General features: G+C 33.8%; 1 protein-coding gene across 2 annotated transcripts in view; it reads left to right on the forward strand.

Annotated features, from left to right (window-relative positions):
- ZDHHC17 (zDHHC palmitoyltransferase 17) overlaps positions 1-19,388 on the forward strand; it is an 88,919-nt gene that overhangs the window by 63,234 nt on the left and 6,297 nt on the right. For both annotated transcript variants that reach the window (XM_008004087.3, XM_008004086.3), the window contains exons 10-14: positions 310-410; positions 13,828-13,952; positions 14,766-14,828; positions 17,857-17,950; positions 18,756-18,839. In XM_008004087.3, the coding sequence (XP_008002278.1) occupies positions 310-410; positions 13,828-13,952; positions 14,766-14,828; positions 17,857-17,950; positions 18,756-18,839 (467 nt within the window). The remainder of the gene's footprint in view (positions 1-309; positions 411-13,827; positions 13,953-14,765; positions 14,829-17,856; positions 17,951-18,755; positions 18,840-19,388) is intronic.

The following is a 19,388-nucleotide window of genomic DNA, read 5'->3' on the forward strand; positions in this document are numbered from 1 at the left end:
TATCTACTGTATATACTAAAGTCAGTTACTGACTTTAAGAGAATAGGAGTGCACTAAAATTCTGAAATTGAAAAGTATATGGAATATAATTTAAATTTGGGGGAATTAAAAGGAACTTCAGAATCTTGCTGAGTCCTTCAGCTGTGAACTAATTTTTATTGATGACTGTGAAAAATTAAGCATCCTGAACTCTGGATTCTGGTGAAACAAATGCCTACTCTACAAAATGTGTGTCATTTTCATTTAAATAAATACTCATTTTTACAATGAAATATAGAGCTCATATTTTATAAAACTTGTGTTTTACAGATCCTTTTTCGATCATTCAATGCATAGTGCATTGCCCCTTGGGATATATTTGGCAACCAAATTCTGGATGTATGTGACGTGGTTCTTCTGGTTTTGGAATGATATCCTTTGGTTATAAAGATCATACCTAAAACAAATTTTGTTATTTGAACAAATGTTTAATAATTTGACATTAGGACTGAACTACTCATTCATAATACATTAAAATAGTGTTCCTAGAAAAATAAGTAAACTGATATAATGTTTTTAAATATTTAATAGGTTGCTTTTGAAAGCTGTCCTTAATAACAGCATATAAATAATAGTAGCTATCATGTATTGAGTGTTTAAAAGACATTTTTTGACTACTCATTTAATCCACATTTCATATTAGTATTGTTATCCCCTTTTTCCTCCTTTTTTTTCTGTATTTTTTATTTTTATAGATTCAGGGGTTACATGTGAAGGTTTGTTTTATGGATATATTGTGTAATGGAGAAAAGAACAAGCATCCTCATTTAAAAAAATGGGTAAAGGACACAAACACAAACAGACATTTCTCCAAGGACATACAAGTGGCCAAACGTGAAAAAGTATTAGACATCACCAGTCATCAGAGAAATGCAAATTAAAACTACAATCTCACACCAGTCAGAATAGCTATGTTTAAAAGGTCAGAAAGCAACAAGATGTTGAGGATGCAGAGAAAAGGGAATGCTGTTGGTGGGAATGTAAATGAGTACAACCCCTTTGGAAAACAGTGTGGTTATTTCTCAGAGAACTAAAGATAGAACTACTGGCTGGGCACTGCGGCTCACGCCTGTAATTCCAGCACTTTGGGAGGTCGAGGTGAGTGGATCATGAGGTCAGGAATTCAAAACAAGATCAGCCAATATGGTGAAACCCCATCTCTAGTAAAGATACAAAAATTGGCCAGACGTCGTGGCACGTGCCTGTAGTCCCAGCTACTCGGGAGGCTGAAGCAGTACAATTGCTTGAACCCGAGAGGCGGAGGTTGCAGTGAGCTGAGATGCGCCACTGCACTCCAGCCTGGTGACAGAACGAGACTCTGTCTCAAAAAAAAAAAAAAAAAAAGAACTACCATTCGACTCAGCCATCTCCATTTTATAGTTGAACAAAAGTTAGGCTTAAGGAGTCTTAGTCTCTGATCAAGTTGGGACTGAAACTTGTATTTTTCTAACCAAACATATTTTAAGCCTTTCTACCAAATGGTGATTTTTATGTTTTGGTATCAAACTCTTTTCTCTAAATTTTTTTTAATACCACTACTTACTTTGTTGTGGTAAATAAGAGTTAATCTTCTCTCCTCATCTCTTTTGCCTTCATGAAAAGGTGATTCATCTCTTTTGCCTTCATGAAAAGCATGTATTTTCACACATTTGCTAACTTCAGCAAATTATCAGTGTAGTATACTCCCCTATTTAAAAAAAATTTAAATATTTTTAACCTGTTGCCGAGGTTGGAGTGCAGTGGCACAATCATGGCTCACTGCAGCTTGAACTCTGGGGCTCCAGCAATCCTTCTGCCTCAGCCTCCCAAGTAGCTGGGACTATAGGCGTGCACCACCACGACTGGCTAATATACTTTTTAAAACTAATATAATTAAAACTGTAAGTGTGCCTGTGTGCCAATAAAGAAAGCAAGCCAATGCCAATTTTTGATATTTTTACATAGAAAAAGTTAAGTCAGCAAGGTAGACTGATTTATTGTAATAAAGGAACATGTTTCATAAATGTTGATTAAATATTTTTCAAAACATTACAAAAGTATATGGTATGTTTTAAATGGTATGCAGTTTTTGGTGACTTGTAACTGTTCTAAACAACTTTAGTTATTAATACCTGGTTTTGTTTCACAGCCTTGCATAACATAATGTTGTATTATTTTTATTAAGTCGCCTTGTGTTTTAGTTGAAACACAAAATGTGCTTATTTTATTTTTGAGACCTAAGGCACAGAATTGTAACTACACTTTTAATTCTTGTATTTTTACTGCATTATGTATTTACTTTCAGAAAGTGTAGTACTTTTAAATATTTTCTTAGTTTAAGTATCTATTGAAATTCTTCCATATGGCAGTTTTCACTAGCAAATTCTGGCCTTGCATTATACTTTGACTTAAAAATTGTTCCTCAAGGATTTATTAAGCATTAGAATTGCCATATTGGAACACTTAATATGAGTAAAACAGATCTGTTGGTTTTCATTACCTCATCTATTTTAAACTTACAAAAAGCATTGACCTCTGAAATGACTTTTGTATTCCAGACATATTTTCTAACTTTGTGTTTCCTAAATTGGACATTAAAGTTGATGTTCAAGGAAAAAACTCAGAATCAGATCTCAAAATAGTGTTAAACTGTTTCTGTACTCCTGTTATGTATAAGTGGCAAGAAGCAGGAAAATCAGTAACTTACCAAATAATGAAAAATTAATGCTAGAGAGCATTATATAGTAAAATTTCAATTTTTTCCTTTATTCAGAGTTAGTATAAAATAGCTAAAGCTAGGGAAATAGTATAAAATAGCTAAAACTGGGAATTGAAAATAAGAGAGGCAAATTTTGCAGGGAAGACCAGAACAATCAAGTCTTTTTAAGCTTACCTTATTTGAATACTTCTGCCTTTAAAATAGATTGATACAGATTTCATTTTGTAAATACACTAAGTTGCATGCAAATTTTTCACATAAAAATTGCAGTATGAGAATACCAAGTTTTATTCTTACATGTCTGTAAAGGGAAGATGATAGTAGCACTGTGTCCAAATTCTTGAGAAAATAAACACCTGAAGACATACCTGACATGTAAAAAGTGTTAAATAAATGCATGTTATTTCTGATGACTTCTAAAATCTAAGTTTATATCCAAATTGATTTTAAATATGGATTCACAATTCCTTTTTTTTTTTTTTTTTTTTTGGTCCGTTTGTTTTTGTGTTGGGTTTTTTTTTTTTTTTTTTTTGAGATAGAGTTTCACACCGTCGCCCAGGCTAGAGTGCAATGGCATGATCGTGGCTCACTGCAACCTCTGCCTCCCGGGTTCATATGATTCTCCTGCCTGAGCCTCCCGAGTAGCTGGGATTATATAGCACACCACCATACCTGGTTAATTTCTTATATTTTTAGTAGGGATGGGGTTTCACTATGTTGGCCAGACTGGTCTCGAACTTCTGACCTCGTGATCCGCCCACCTTGGTCTTCCAAAGTGCTGGGATTAAAGGCATGAGCCACTGTGCCCAGCATGTGGTTTTTTTGAGACATGGTCTCACTCTGTCACTCCCAGACTGGAGTGCAGTGGCACAATCATGGCTCACTGCAGCCTCAACCTCCCAGGCTCAGGTGATCCTCCCACCTCAGCCTCCCAAGTAGCTAGGACTACAGGCATAAGCCACCATGCCTCGCTAATTTTTGTACTTTTGTGGATGCTGAGTTTTGCCATGTTGCCCAGGCTAGTCTCAAACTCCTGGGCTCAAGTGGTTCTCTTGCCTCAGCTTCCCAAAGTGCTGGGATTACAAGTGTGAGCCCATGCCTAGCTCACAGTTTATTTGAACATTTGTGTGTGCGTAAATGATACTCATGGAATATGCGATGAAAGCACAAATTAATTTAAATCCCAGTTATGCAAAGGAAAATGTTATACTTTATGTTATAAAAGAGCTGTATCGCTAGGCCCTCTATGATTTTGGAACTATGTTTTTCTTCCAGTTTTGTACTTGTAAAGCCAGTAAGATAAGCTTAAGAAACCTGTAGGAAGGAAACAGAAAAGAGCACAGAGTAGGTTATAATGGAGGCACAAAGGATATTAGACAGGAAATAGCCACAAGGCTCATAATATATGGTGCTGATTCATGTACCGTAAGATAAAATAGCAGTTGTCCAGGATCACTTCTGATGACCTCAGGCTCCTTTCTGTTGCTTTTAACACTTTTCTTGTGCAACTCATGGCTACATATGTAATTAAAACTGATTTAGACTACTTTTGAAAAATAGAATGATAGTTGTTTTTGATTATTCACAGTAGTTCTGTGAAGTTGCTGCAAGCCCTGAATTAGAAAATACTCAACCATTGTTCCTAAGAGAAATAACAGAGTTAGGTTCCTATGTGGCTCTGGTCACAACAGTATTGATCATCAGTTGATCACTACATAACCTTGTTTATATGTGTTCCTGTTTTAAAAAGCCTTATTTAATATGTATTGTTGATTCGTTAATATTGAACTTACGGCCAACAGCACTACAGCTCATTCCTGAATGAAGCTTATCTAACATGTATTTTTTCTGTAAAGCACATCACAGCCTCCTTGTGCTTAAGAGCATGATAGCACTTCAGCACTGTGCTTGAAGGCCCTTTTAAACAGCAAGATCAACACAGAAGACAAAAATATGGCCCTAAATAGACCATGTAAAGGACATTTGTTTATAGTATGAGAGCTAAAACAAGAAGACAGAATGTTGCTTTGCTCAGCCTCAGATGAGAATGTACACATTGGGTGACTCAAATTTTTCACTGTTTTGTTCATGCCTTGTTGAATTCATGGCACTGAAAAAGTGCCACGAATATTGATTTTGGTGTTACAAATCAGTTTTATCAAGGAGGTGTGAGGATCAACTATATAAACTTTATTTTGGTTTCTTACGTAATATGATACCCAGCTTATTAAGTTACTTAAGTGTTTTTATGGTGATAATGAATTTTACATTGATGTAAGCTATTTGTTCTACTAAGTTCTTACTGTTCCATTCTTTGAATAATTATTTCCCCATAAAACACCTTATGTTTATTTGGTGCTTTTTGATTTATAGTTTTTCAGATACATTATTTTACTTGGTTCTCTGAATAATAATTTGAGATTTAAAAAAAACTATACAAATCTTAATACTGTTTTCTAACTGATGGAAAGACTGAGGCTTTGAGAAGTTGTTATGTCTTGCTCAAAGTCACATAGGTGGGAAATTGTTAAGTTTGGTGTCAGACTCAGCTTTCTGTCCTGATTCAGTGTGTCTTCAAATGTCCTTATATTACACTCTGAATATAATTTTAAGTTCATAAACCTTCCTGGAAAACAGTTTGGCAGCCTCTAGAGTGATCTTTAATAATACTCTTTAATTGGATTGGGCACGGTGGCTCACGCCTGTAATCCCAGCACTTTGGGAGGCCGAGGCGGGCGGATCACAAGGTCAGGAATCGAGACCATCCTGGCTAATACGGTGAAACCTCATCTCTACTAAAAATATAAAAATTTAGCCGGGTGTGGTGGCGGCCTGTAGTCCCAGCTACTGGGGAGGCTGAGGCCGGAGAATGGCGTGAACCCAGGAGGCGGAGCTTGCAGTGAGCTGAGATTGTGCCACTGCACTCCAGCCTGGGCGACAGAGCGAGACTCCGTCTCAAATAAATAATAAATAAAAATATCCTTTAATCTCTTAATCATATGTCAGTAAATAATCAGATGTAAGATCAAAGATTTATTTACAAGGATGTTTCTCTTTGTATTATTTATGGTAGGGGAAAACATGAAAACAACCTGAATAGCCAACCTAAAAAGGGGGAGAGTTTTATCAGTTACGCTGCCTATGGAATGGTATTACATAACCACTAAAATACTTTCCTGCCTTAATGATATGGGCTTATATTTAAGATATAATAAGTGAAAAAATACTAAATTATATTTACAGAATGAAGTTTAAAATGCACAAAGAGCTGGAAGTGAATATGTATCATTTTAGCAGTGGTTATCTCTAGGAATTGTACTCGAATGATTTTATTTGGTTTCTTGCATTTTTACTTATTTTTTAAAAATTTTTCTCTGACTGTGCTTCTTATAATTAAACAACTCTTAAATTCACTGACATAGCCAGTATAGTCAACTGCTTATTGTGTTGACAACACTTGAAATACTGACAAAAGGTTATTAGAAATTTTATGTCTGGAAATAAGTAATTTTTCAATGTGGCTTTAAGTTAATTGAGCTTTAAATTCAAGAAAGATATGAACAGTATGCAGAATCTGGGATGATTACATATATTAAAAAATCAAAAATGTGCAGAATTAATCTCCTATGCATTTCCTCTTAAGCATTTTTTTCTGTAGGTTACTTGTTAGATTTCTCTGTTTTCTGTGTATGTCTCCCAGTTTCCTTTTAATACTCTCTAAGCTTTTTAATGTCTATCTTCAGGTATCCAGTCACCACTTTTCATGAATTCTAACAATATTGCTATAAATATTTTTGTATATCTTTTTTTCCCACAAGAGTTTCTCTGAGGTTATTAAAGATACTCTGTAATTTACATTCTCAGTCATGTGCATTTGACTACTGTAAATGAAGACGGATGTGAGGGGAGCGATCAGTATCTTCCCCCCCATTAGAGAGATCCTTGTTCAGCACACCTTTTCTTCACTCAGTTGCAGTCTCAACCTTGATATTCATCACATTTCCTAGGTACTCTGGTTTATTGATCTATCTGACTATGTTAACATTGTATAATCTCATTACTGTAGTTTTGCTCTTAAATTGTATCTGAGCAGGGCAATTTTTCCAAGTTTGTTATTTCTCAGGAATATCTTAGCTCTTTTGCTAAGGAAGAGCCTTTTGCTCTTCCATTTAGATTTTTTTAGAATAAGCTCTTTGAGTTCCGCGAAAAGCCTTATGCCTTTAAAAAATTTTTTTTGACAGTCTTGCTCTGTTGCCCAGGCTGGAGTGCATTGGTGTGATCTCAGTTCACTGCAACCTCCACCTCCTGGGTTCAAGCAGTTCTCCCACTTCAGCCTTCCACTTCAGTAATTGGAATTACAGGCATACACCACCATGCCTGGCTAATTTTTGTATTTTTAGTAAAAAAGGGGTTTCACCATGTTGGCCAAGCTGGTCTTGAACTCCTGAACTCAAGTGATCCACCTGCTGTGGCCTCCCAAAGTGCTGGGATTACAGGCATGAGCTACCATGTCCAGCCAGCCTTACACCATTTTGATTGAGATTCTATTTGAGCTGTAGATTAATTTAGAGAAAGTAACTACTTTTGAAACTTAAACCTTTTATGTTTTTTAATGAAGTCATATAATTTCTTATGTAGAAGTTTATATCTCTTGTTAGATTTATTTTTAAAATAAATTTTTTAAATTATGAATTTTTAATTTTTAATTAAAATTTCTATTTGTGTCTGGTTTATAGAAATGTAGCTGATTAGTTATTGCCAACAACCTTGCTAAAGCCTTTTATTATTTCTAATAATGGGGTATTTTGGATATATGACATGGGATAATCATTATGTATAAAGACTGAATTTTTTCTTTCTACTCTTTATGGCATTTAATTCCTTTAGTGATCTTATTATATTAGCTAGGATCTCAGTATACCGTGGAATAGACACAGAATGAGTATCCTCATTTTGTTCCTGACTTTAAAGGGTATAATCTTTAAAAGATTGACTTTAAAGGGCTAGTATTTTACCATTGAGTGTGATTTTATAAAGTGTTTACTTGGATTTTATAAATAACCTCTCCCTCTACACGCCCCCCCTGTTTTTTTTTACTTTTTGTGAATTGTGTATGTTTTTTTCTTTTATGTTTTTAATATTAAATAATATGTTAATAGATTTTTCTAATGTTGAACCACTTATGCATGCCTGGAGTAAACAAACATGGGCATAATGTCTTACTTTTCTATACATTGCTGGATTAAATTTGTTACTAGTTTTGCATGTACATTTGTGAATGAAATTGTTTTATAATTTTTTTGTATTATGTTTTGATATCAACATGATAGTCTCAAAATGGGTGGAGAATTGTTCTTTTTTTATGTTATTTGAAACGGTTTGGGTTAAATTGAAATTATTAACTACATGTTTATTAGATTTTCTAAAATCATTTTAGCTGGAATTTGCTTTATGTTTAAGAATTTTGTAATATATATTTGACTGAATTGTATATTTATATATTTTAGTGATTTGTCCATTTGTTTTCAAATGTGCCACATTCTCTCTGTTTTTTTAAACTCAACTGCTGTACCCCCTCCCTCATTCCTAGCATTAATTAGAGATATTTTTTAGTTACTCTATTTTATTGGATTTTTTAAAGAAACAGCTTTAGGTTTTATTAATCCTTTCTATTTTCACTTTCAGTATGTTTTATTTCCTGTTGTCTGCTTGTTTAGTTTTTTCTTCAGCTTATTAAATTGTTTAGTTTTCATTGATATTTTCTATTAGAAACATTTAAGTTTAGAAAGTAACATTTTATATGCTACCTCAGCTGCATTCCATACTGAAGATTAAGCTGCTTAATTAGGTTGCTCAAGTCACTATATCATTACCAAATTTTTATCTATTTGCAGCGTCATTTATTGAGAGACCTATGGTAAAATTTTCTACTATGTTGCTGTATTTAGGAGTTTCTCTTTGTGGTTCAGTCAGATTTTTTGCTTTATGTATTTTGGAGTTTCATTATTAAGAATGTATAAGTTTAGAATTCTTTCTAGTGAGTTGAACCTTTTATCAAATATATAGTGACCCATGGTAAGAAGCATTAGCAATGACTATTTTAATTAGTATTGCTTTAAATAATGTATGGCCTTGAATTTTAAAAATGTCTCTTGCAAATAGCATATAGCATATAGGGATAAGCAAATCCTGAAGAGTGGACACTAAATTTCTGAACCAGTTTACCTCTAGATTTGTGTTTGTTTGTCATCTCTGGTCTCCATGGGGTTTTCTTACTAGCAGCTCAGCAACACATTCAAAATGATTTAGTTTTTTTTTGTTTTTTTGAGACAGAGTTTCACTCTGTTGCCCAGGCTGGAGTGCAGTGGCGTGATCTTGGCTCAGGGCAACCTCTGCCTCCCAGGTTCAGGTGGCTCTTGTGCCTCAGACTTCCAAGTAGCTAGGATTATAGGCATGCGTCACCAAGCCTGGCTAATTTTTGTTTTTATAGTAGAGATAGGGTCTACAAAAACTAAAAAAATTAGCCGGGTGTGGTGGTGCGTGCCTGTAGTCCCATCTACTCAGGAGGCTGAAGCAGTAGGACCCTTTCAGCCTAGGAGTTCGAGACTGCAGTAAGCTCTCATTACGCCACTGCACTCTGGCCTGGGTAACAGAGTGAGACCTTGTCTCTATTAAAAAACTTTTTACTCAAGAACACATTTGTTACCATTGAGATTAAAAAACAACTGGTATGTTTCAGAGGATGTTAATCATTGTCCCTCAGATTTTCTTAATATACAGTATATCTTTTCAGGATGCAGTATTTAAAATGGAGGTTATATTTGTATATTCTATATGTAATTTATAAAAATGAAGGTTTTCTTTCCTTTTATCTGAAATTTTCTGTTAGGATCTCTGAATTCTTTTCTATTTGATGTATTTACTACTACTGGGATAAAACTATCCATGTGTTCAATTAATGTTTGTCATCTGTGTTCATACTTTTGTCTCTAATCTTTATTATTATCATTATTTTTATTTTTTGAGACGGAGGTCTCACTGTGTTGGCCAGGCTGGTCTTAAAGTGCTGGGCTTAAGTGATCTTCTGGGTTCAGCCTCCTGAGTAGCTGGAATTATAGGTGCATGCCACCATGTCCAGTTTTTGTCTCTAATTATTGTTTTGAGTTTTCTTTTTTTCCCTCATTTACTGATTGTCAGTCTTTTTATCCTCCTTGTGTTCATCTTTATAAATTTTTAGTTCATATATTGTGTAATGGTTTCATTTGATCTGGTTTTTTTTCCTAGAATCACCCTTTTCATCTGGTTCTAATTGTTTTATGATCTTATGTTTAAGCTTTTATAGGATTTATATTTTAATTTAATTATGAAGCATCTTTGGTTAATTTGCCTTTGTCCTTAATTTGAGTTTGTCCAAATTTGCTGCTGCTTTCCATACTGGGTTATTTGCTTTGTGAATACTGTGCACATTCTTTCTGATTTATTATTTTTGTTTTGTTTTCAAGTACTCTAGCATAGTTGTTATGCCATTTCTTTTCATCTTTCATCTTGCTCGTGATTGACCTGGGCAAATATATTCAGAATTTTATGTTTTCTCTGATAATATTGTAGAGCAATCTTTGAAGTTTTTCCTGACCTGTTTGGTACAGGGATATTGAAAGAGAGCTCAGTTGTAAATTCTTGCTCAGAAACTTGTGTTTAGCTGTCTTAAGATCTTGCTGAAAGTTTTTCCTGAGGTTTTATTCTGTACAGCCTTAGAGATAGAATGATGTTGGAATTATCCCCCACCAACTATCCCCTCAATTTTGTTAAGTCACCTTATTAATGACAAGCCTTGGTTTTTCTTGATACTTAGTGGAAGCCATGCAGTAGTATTCAGGGACTTATGTTCCTGAAGGGGTTTTCCTGACTTGTTCAAATTATCTACTCACCATTTCAATTATTTTTCTCCAATTGAGTGGGACTGAGGAGTGGAGTATGTATTAGTTCAAGCTGCCGTAATGATATACTAAAGACTGGGTGGTTTAACAACAGAAATTTGTTTTCTCACAGTTCTGGAGGCTGGTAGTTTGAGATCAGGGTGCCAGCATGTTTGGGTTCTGATGAGGGTGATCTTCCTGTCTTGCAGATGATGACTTTCTTGCTGTGTTCTCACATGGTGAGGAGAAAGAGTAAGAAATCTCTCATTCTACCTTATATAAGGAAGGCCACAATCCTATTGGATTAGGCTCTCACCCTTATGACTTAATTTAAGCTTAATTGCTTCCTAAAGACCACATCTCCAGATGCAGTCAGATTGCAGGTGTTAGGGATTCAACATATGCATTGTGAGGAAACACAATTTAGTCCATAGCAAAGGGCCAGGGTGAAATGGATGAGAATTCTCATCTACAGTTTTTCATCCTATTAGTACAGTAGAGCAGGGTTAGAAGCTACCTCAGGCAGCCTGCCTTACCAGAATCATCACCTTTTGGTGGCCTTCAGTTTTGAACTTATGATACAATGTAGTCTGTCCTCTTTACAAAGTTGTTGCCATTATTTTGAGGGGCGCTTGGTTTGTTTTACTGTTTTAAATTCATTTTGCTGAGTATTATGGTAAATAAGTTTAGTGTATGAATTTCTATTTTTGAAAGAAAGCCTAGTTAGATAAATTTGTTTAAAAATAAAATGAGAGCTGCATTTCATAGCAGACATCAAGAAAACATCCAACTAGATTAAAGAATTAAATGTACAAAATGATTCTGTAAACATTTAAGTGAAAGCATTGATGGTAAATACTTATCTTTAATTGGAGGGCTGTTTAAACATAAAAGCAAAAATATAAATTAAAATAATAAAATAGCACGTATTTGCCTCTTAAATTGGCAGCATTTTTTGATTACTGCCAATGCAAATGTACTAATCAGTCATGTGTTGTTAGTAGAGTTATAAATTGGTATATCTTGCTGGAAAAGAGTATAAAAGTGTCTATATATTTATATCTCAAGCCTTAAAAATGCTCATACCTAAATATATTGTTTTCATAATATTTATTGGCATAGAAAATTGTGTTGAGCACTTTGGCGAGGCCGAATAGCATAGGTCATACAAGTCTGAGTTTTAATACCTGCTCTACCTCTAACTCACTGTAATCTTGGACAATGTAGCTTCTGCTTCAGTTGTATCATCTGTAAAGTGGGGATAATAGCAGGATTTATCATAGGGTTCTTGTGCTGCTTAAATGGCACATAGTTGGTGATTAATATGTTATTTTGTTAATAATTAGATACATTATGATACCAGTCATAATTAAAAATGCAGAATACCAAAATTAAAAGAAGTTTAATTCTGGGTTGTAGAGTTCTTGTTTCTGTCTTTCTGCTTTTTTTAGTGCTTTCTCATTTTCTCTAATAATAAAATTAATACTGAAAACAGCCATATATTTGTAGAGTGTGCCTATTTCTGTGAATTTTTTTTTTTCTGTTAATTTTTTTTTCCTCCCCGAGACTGAGTTTCACTCTGTTGCCCAGGCTGTGCAGTGGCGTGATCTTGGCTCACTGCAACCTCTGCCTCCCGGATTCAAGCACTTCTGCCTCAGCCCCCTCAGTAGCTGGGATTACAGGCATGCACCACCATGCCTGGCTAATTTTTGTATTTTTAGTAGAGACAGGGTTTTGCCATGTTGGCTAGGCTGGTCTCGAACTCCTGACCTCAGGTGATCCACCCACCTCGGCCTCCCAAAGTGCTGGGATTACAGGTGTGAGCCACCACGCCCAGCCTATTTCAGTTAAATTTTTAAAATTAGCTTATCTAATCTATTGCTAAAGCTAAATTCAGTCTACCATTTGAAGATACCTAATTTCTTCATCATTAAAGAGCAAGGAAAGACATTTTTAAAGTTCATTCAGTATTGAATTCCTTAATATACCTTTCAAATATGTAGTCATATATTGAACTGACCCCCTGCCAATTTAATCCAGGTCCTGAGAGTTTGACCTATTTATTTACATGTTAGCACCTTTTAAAAACTTGTGATAAATAAAAGTGCTGCCCCTGAGTAATGTCAGGCCTCAGCATTCTACACACTTTATTCTCCAGAATAAACAGCTGAAAGTTTGACTTCTTATTTACTCTCCGCTGGCTATGCCGGTATATTCTGTGGAATAAGATTGGAAAAAGTTGGGGGAAAAGAGAGGACTGGAGGAAAAAGGAAAAGATAAATCACTTCTGAATATGCCAGTTGATAATAACTAATCTTTTCTTTCGTCTTTTGTTTCTCCTGTATGTCAAGTGGCTATTGAGTGTTTTGGTATTTTCCAAACAAATGTAGAATGATTTCATTCAAGAAGCTGTTCCTTTTCTATCTGTACTTCATGAGGAATGTAAACAGTGGGTACACATGATAATGTCAAAAAATCTTGTGACATTCTTATATGATACTTGTATCTACATAAAATCTTACAAATGGTATTTGAGTGTACCTGGTGTTTTGTATCTCAGAAATGTATTGCTGTAGCAACATTGCTTTATTTTTATAGTGTTATTTAAATTGTTTTTTGATAATTTACTTACGTTTATAAATGCCTAATGTATTTTTTATGTTTTTATGAGATAGAAAAAATGTGAACATATAAACTGTTGCATATAAACTGTTTCTGTTTTAAGCTTATATTTTTTCTGAAATTAATTTCAGTGTGTTCAAAAAAAGGCAAAAGTGAGAATTTTTTTTTGACTTTCCTATAGTTAAAAGCAATCTTTTAAATATATGAGTATGATATCTGTAGTATTTGGTAGATGCATAAAGATTGCAATGCATATACATAAAGTATATGTTAATAACTTTGAACATGAGAAATGCCTTCATTTTGTCAAAAAATTAGTCATTTAATATTTTCATTGAATTTTTAATATATTCACTAACTTAAAGTGTCAGATAAGTCTACATGATTTAAAATTTATAAAGAAGTCACATTTTTATATGTAGTTATAAACATATAAAACAGCTTGTATTTTTTTTGACTGGTAGGTGTTTTGTAAACTTTTAGAGATTATAAGTTTATATATAATAGTAATTCATTTATCATTGCTTCTTTAAATTCCTTAACCTTAGGCACATCTCAACTTTTTATTTATCCATCTTCCATTCCTTGCCAATAGTGTTGCACTTTTCTACAATTTTGGAAAATCTTGGAAATCAGATCCAGGGATTATTAAAGCAACAGAAGAGCAAAAGAAAAAGGTAGCAAAATACCAACTAAGTCACTTGTGTTTAACTGCCAAATTATTAGTATTTATAGCAGACATTAGAGTACAGAGGAAGTAACTATCTTTTAGAATATAAAGAAGTTTTAAGCTAAATTGAGATTATGTATCTTTTATTTGGTGCTCATCCTTGGTGCTGTTGTGATGCCTGTCCATAACACTTCCATGACATTTTATAATTTCATGTTTCCCTCCCTTACAAGACTGCTGTGATTGCTTTGAGGGGTGAATACAGTGTCTTAAACATCTCTATAAATCTCCAGGAAATAATTTGCATTCAGTAGATGTTTGCTGAATGACTCTGTCAACTAGAAGGTTAATAAATTGGTTGATAGTGCAGATACACTGTCCCAATAGCTAAAATATTTATATATACCATCCAGGGCATCCCTTTCTTATAATGCAGGTTATTAGGAAACCAATTTTATAATCTAACAATGTTGTATATTTACAGAACTGGACTAGAAGCATTTTAGATTATTTTAAGAGCTGTTTTATTTAGTCTCTAAAAAATTTTTTTTGATGAGTTATTCCAGTCCACGATAGACTAACACAGTGGCAGATTCTTTTGGTCTAATCCCCTTTTTTTCTGGGCAGCATAGAGATTGCTACCCTGTATTCTTACAGCAATGAAATAGCAGTAAATAAACAAAAGATTTTATTTCTCTTTTTGAACTGAAAACATCAGTAAATTAAAGATGAAAATCATGTTTATTGATTCATAGTGATGGCAAAAGAGTTGGTGAGCATTGTTCAGTTTTGAATTAAATATTATTTTTTTAATTCACAGACAATAGTTGAACTTGCAGAGACAGGAAGTCTGGACCTCAGTATATTCTGCAGTACCTGTTTGGTAGTATTTTCTTCTTTGTTCTTCCCTCCCTTCTCTTCCTCCTGACAGTGGCATAGCATAGCGGGTATGGGGTGTGGGGAAAAGGAAGAATTTCTTTCACTGAACACATTCCCTATCGCTAAAGGATGTCTCCTTCCCGAGGCGCTTATTCACTGATGATAGGCCTTGATTGCACTTTTGATTCAGAGGTGCCATTTATTTGTATTCATTCTCTTTCTCTTTTCTCGCTTAAAATGTTACTCAGTAAATTAAAAACTAAGAAAATATTTCAGATCAAAGGTTTATAATGATTCCCTAATAGATTACTTTCTTTACTACATAAGAAAATTTATACTTCTATTTAAAAGCCACATGGGAATATCCATTAGATAACTGTTAAGACAACATGGCCTCTAAACAAGTTCAATTGAGTAGGTGGTTTTTTATTTTTTATTTTTTTTTGTATCAGAATGTTTATGTAACTTTGAACACTGTTTTATCATAGATTTTTAAAGTGGTCATCCTCACCCAGGTCATAGGCAAAGATATATATGAAATTACTAGTATATATTAATGAGTCAGGTATAGTACTATTGGATTGTTTATTATTATAGACATCAATTTTCTGTAGGATAATACTCTTTTTTTTTTTTTTTTTGAGACAGAGTCTCACTCTGTCACCCAGGCTGGAGTGCAGTGGCGTGATCTTGGCTCACTGCAACCTCTGCCTCCTGGGTTCAAGTGATTCTCCTGCCTTAGCCTCCTGAGTAACTGGGATTACAGGCATGTGCCACCATGCCCGGCTAATTTTTGTATTTTTAGAAGAGACGGTGGTTTCACCACATTGGTCAGGCTGGTCTTGAACTCCTGACCTTGTAATCCGCCCGCCTTGGCCTCCCAAAGTGTTGGGATTACAGGCATGAGCCATTCGGTAGGATAATACTCTTATGTTTTAATTATTTTTCGCTTAGTTTTTATTATTAGTATTTGTGAAAAATAGATATACTGCCACAGTGCTTAAATTATGTTTTTCTACATGGAAATTGAAAATATTCCAAAGTCATACATAAAACTAACTGCCCTTTTACACTTACACACTGCAAGTGAGCTCATGTCTTAACATCTGATTAATAATAAAGTCATTGACTTCATTTAGGATTATGGAATGAATTTTTGAAACAGTTCTAATTCTGCAAATTCTTTATTACACTTAATATTCTTTGACCAGTTATGATTTTGAATATTCAAAATATATACAGCTTCACGTTTGGTAGCAACTTTAGGATACCAACTAGATTCTTTTGTATATTCAGACATTCTGAAAACAGTTTTTGTTTCTATGTTTTATAATGGGTAACTTATAAGATTGATACTCTTTTTCTTAATATTTAGAATGTTTTAATATACTGCTTTTCTGTGGAAATACACTGTTCCACAAAGTATGCAGTGCTGATGTACTTGCCATATGGCAAACAAATTATATAGTCACTCAATACAGATAGCAGTTTCATTGTCAAATACACATTTGATGGCAAGAATAAGACTAATTTTGTCATCATAGCATAAATGTTTTATTATGTATTATAAGCCACATACTTCTTGTTGGAAAGAACATTTCCTATTATAAAATCTTGCAAATCAGCAGAGGTAGTTGTCATTATATGGGTATGCTTCACTTTGGTAAGTAGACAGGTCCCTAAGGCTTGTAGATCAAAGCTTTCTTAAAAATGAATTATATGGTGATTGCACTCCTGCACTCCAGCCTGGGCCACAGAGTGAGACCCTGTCTCAAAAAAAAAAAAAAAGAAAGAAAAAAGGATTACTTTGTAAGTGATCCCAGGAACCTTGAGACCAAGTCACGCCTTAGTCAGTTAGTCTGTTTTTCAGATTTTTGACTAGTGTTGCCGCTGAGGGTTGGAAGTGGGGATAGAAGTTGTTTGAGTATCCTGCTGCCTTCTAAGTAGATTTAATCTCACAAGTTTGGTGAAGAGTAACTTACCCTTTTCTTTATTCCAGAGATAATTTTAGTAGATGTAAGAACTGTGTGTTCACTGTGCCTTTTCCTTTGTACCTCAAAATAGTGTGTAACCTTATGCAAACTAATGGAGAAATGGCAGTGCTTTTGTTGAAACACTGAAGTGTATTTATAAATTTTTTTCTGACAAGAGTTAATAACTCCAGCTCTTTTATCATATATCTAGCATTAGGACTGCCAACCCTTTGAAGATCACCAATGAGTTTTTGTATTCACTTGGCCGATTTAGAGTAATGTAGGTTTAAAAAACCATTTCAAAATGCTTGAAAAACAAGACATCATAAGCATGAATTCTTTATTGCCAGTCAATAACTGAATAATGAATTTTATGGTTTTTTTTTTTTTTTTTTGCAAGAAATGGTGACTTTTTAAGCATGTTCTGTATTCTTAAATATGGTCATACATTTCAGCAGGAGAAATGCTGTACCTTAATCTGAGATCTCAGAAGGCACTTTACTGAAGAGAAGTAGATGTGTATATGTTGTTTTTTGCTGGATTTGTTAATTTGGGAAAGACAAATATTTTATTGATGATTTTGAATTTTAAGAGCTTTTTAAATTCACTTTTAGCCTGACCTTCCTAGTAAGGAATAATTTTATTTTATTGAAAAACAACCAACATCATAACCATTAATCATAATGGGACATCATTTAGAAGACTAGAGATTGATGTGTTTTTATTACTCAGAAATTTGAGGGATGTGAATTAAACATAGTATCATTCATCACATCAAATTGGTGTGTAATTCTTAGTTTTGTAAATTGATGGTTCAGTTCCATTCTTGAGAGCATATTTTTTAGAGTAGCCTCATTCTTTTATTCTTTGTTTTTGTAGTTGAAATTTTATTAAACAAAACAATACTGATTTTTGGTTTTATTCATTTGGAAACCTTGATATAATCTTGTTTGAAATATATAGTTTTTTTTTTTATAATTATATTTTGAGAAAATAAATATTCAGCTTTTCTCTCTTAGTACAGTGCCTTTCATAATCCTTTAACATGCCTATTAACAGATACGGAAACCAGTGAGGTCCAAACATTGTGGTGTATGCAACCGCTGTATAGCAAAATTTGATCATCATTGCCCATGGGTGGGTAACTGTGTAGGTAAGTTATATTAGTAATTTCTTATATATCATTCATTTAAGTTACTTTAGGTAATGAATAAAGTATAATATTAAAGTAGGCAGTAGAAAGTTTATTACTCTACCCTTCATTTCCCCAATTATCTTCTGGTTGACAACACAGCAACTCAGTTGAGAGAGGGAGGGAAAAAATTACAACATCAGTGCCTGATATCTTTTCTCTGTCAGTTCTATCTGGTGCCTACTCTTGATAAGGAGACAAAAATTTTTTTTTTCTAGTTAAACTAGAGAGATGAAGGTAGTAATATTTGAAATGATATTATGTGCAGAGGCAAAGAGGAATGACAGATAAGAACTGTACACACCTCACTGTTCAAGAATGGTGTAGTCTAAGGAGATAAACTACATGGTTTGAGAGATGCCCCGGAGATTTTATGAGGTGACAGAAAAGAAACATTACAAAGATTGTGTACCTCTGTTGAGGAGAAACCGTTGAAAAATTGGATTGTAAAGTTTATAAAAGAAAAGATAAAATAGGGCTATTTTAAACCTCACAAAGAATAGGATTAGAGGTCAGAATTGTGATTTATTTAGTTCTTTGGGACTTGAACACCATTGTCATCATTATATCTTTGTGTGTAGTTGTAAACATTCTTGCTGTAAGATTTTTATTAAAACATTTTTCCAGAAAACCACTTTATAAAATAATGAAGGTATATGTGATTATCATCACAATTGTAGCACACCTTTCATGGCATACCCCTCAAAGGTGCATTATCCGTTGTTTTTTCTTAGCTGAAAAACCTTGCTTCTGTGTCGTTCTTCAGGTGCAGGCAACCATAGATATTTTATGGGCTACCTATTCTTCTTGCTTTTTATGATCTGCTGGATGATTTATGGTTGTATTTCTTGTGAGTACAATTCGTTTTTTGTCTTTTTAAAACAAATTTCTGCATACTCAGATTATACTTACCATACTAACAAATTACTATAATGACAAAAGTTGTTTAAATAAAATTATGGTTTGGATACCTTATGAAGCACAAAAGGGAAAAAAGATACAGCTCTATCAATTATGTCCAATACACAGTATAAGCAGTTAGCAATTAACCACCTTTTAATACTTGTGTCCTCTGGAAAACATGTGGTTTAATAGGCTTTGAGAAGCTTCTGGGTAAAATGCATCAACATTTTCCACGTCATGTGCTTGCTTTACTATAGTAGCTTATAGATTAAGTGATTGTCCTAGTTCTCTTTCTCACCAAGCAGTTGGGAAAATATACTTAAAATTAAATTTGCAGAGAACTTGAAATATTTTGAAAAGTAGGTATAATTATTGCCTATTAGAGAGTATTAGTAAATATCAAAAGTTACCTTTTTAATAAGAAGTTGTTATTCCATTGTGGGTTTCATACCTTAAAGGAAATGATAGATTTTTATCGCATTGAGAATGCAATCTG

The sequence above is a fragment of the Chlorocebus sabaeus genome, chromosome 11, assembly GCF_047675955.1.
Source record: "Chlorocebus sabaeus isolate Y175 chromosome 11, mChlSab1.0.hap1, whole genome shotgun sequence".
Classification (NCBI taxonomy): domain Eukaryota; kingdom Metazoa; phylum Chordata; class Mammalia; order Primates; family Cercopithecidae; genus Chlorocebus; species Chlorocebus sabaeus.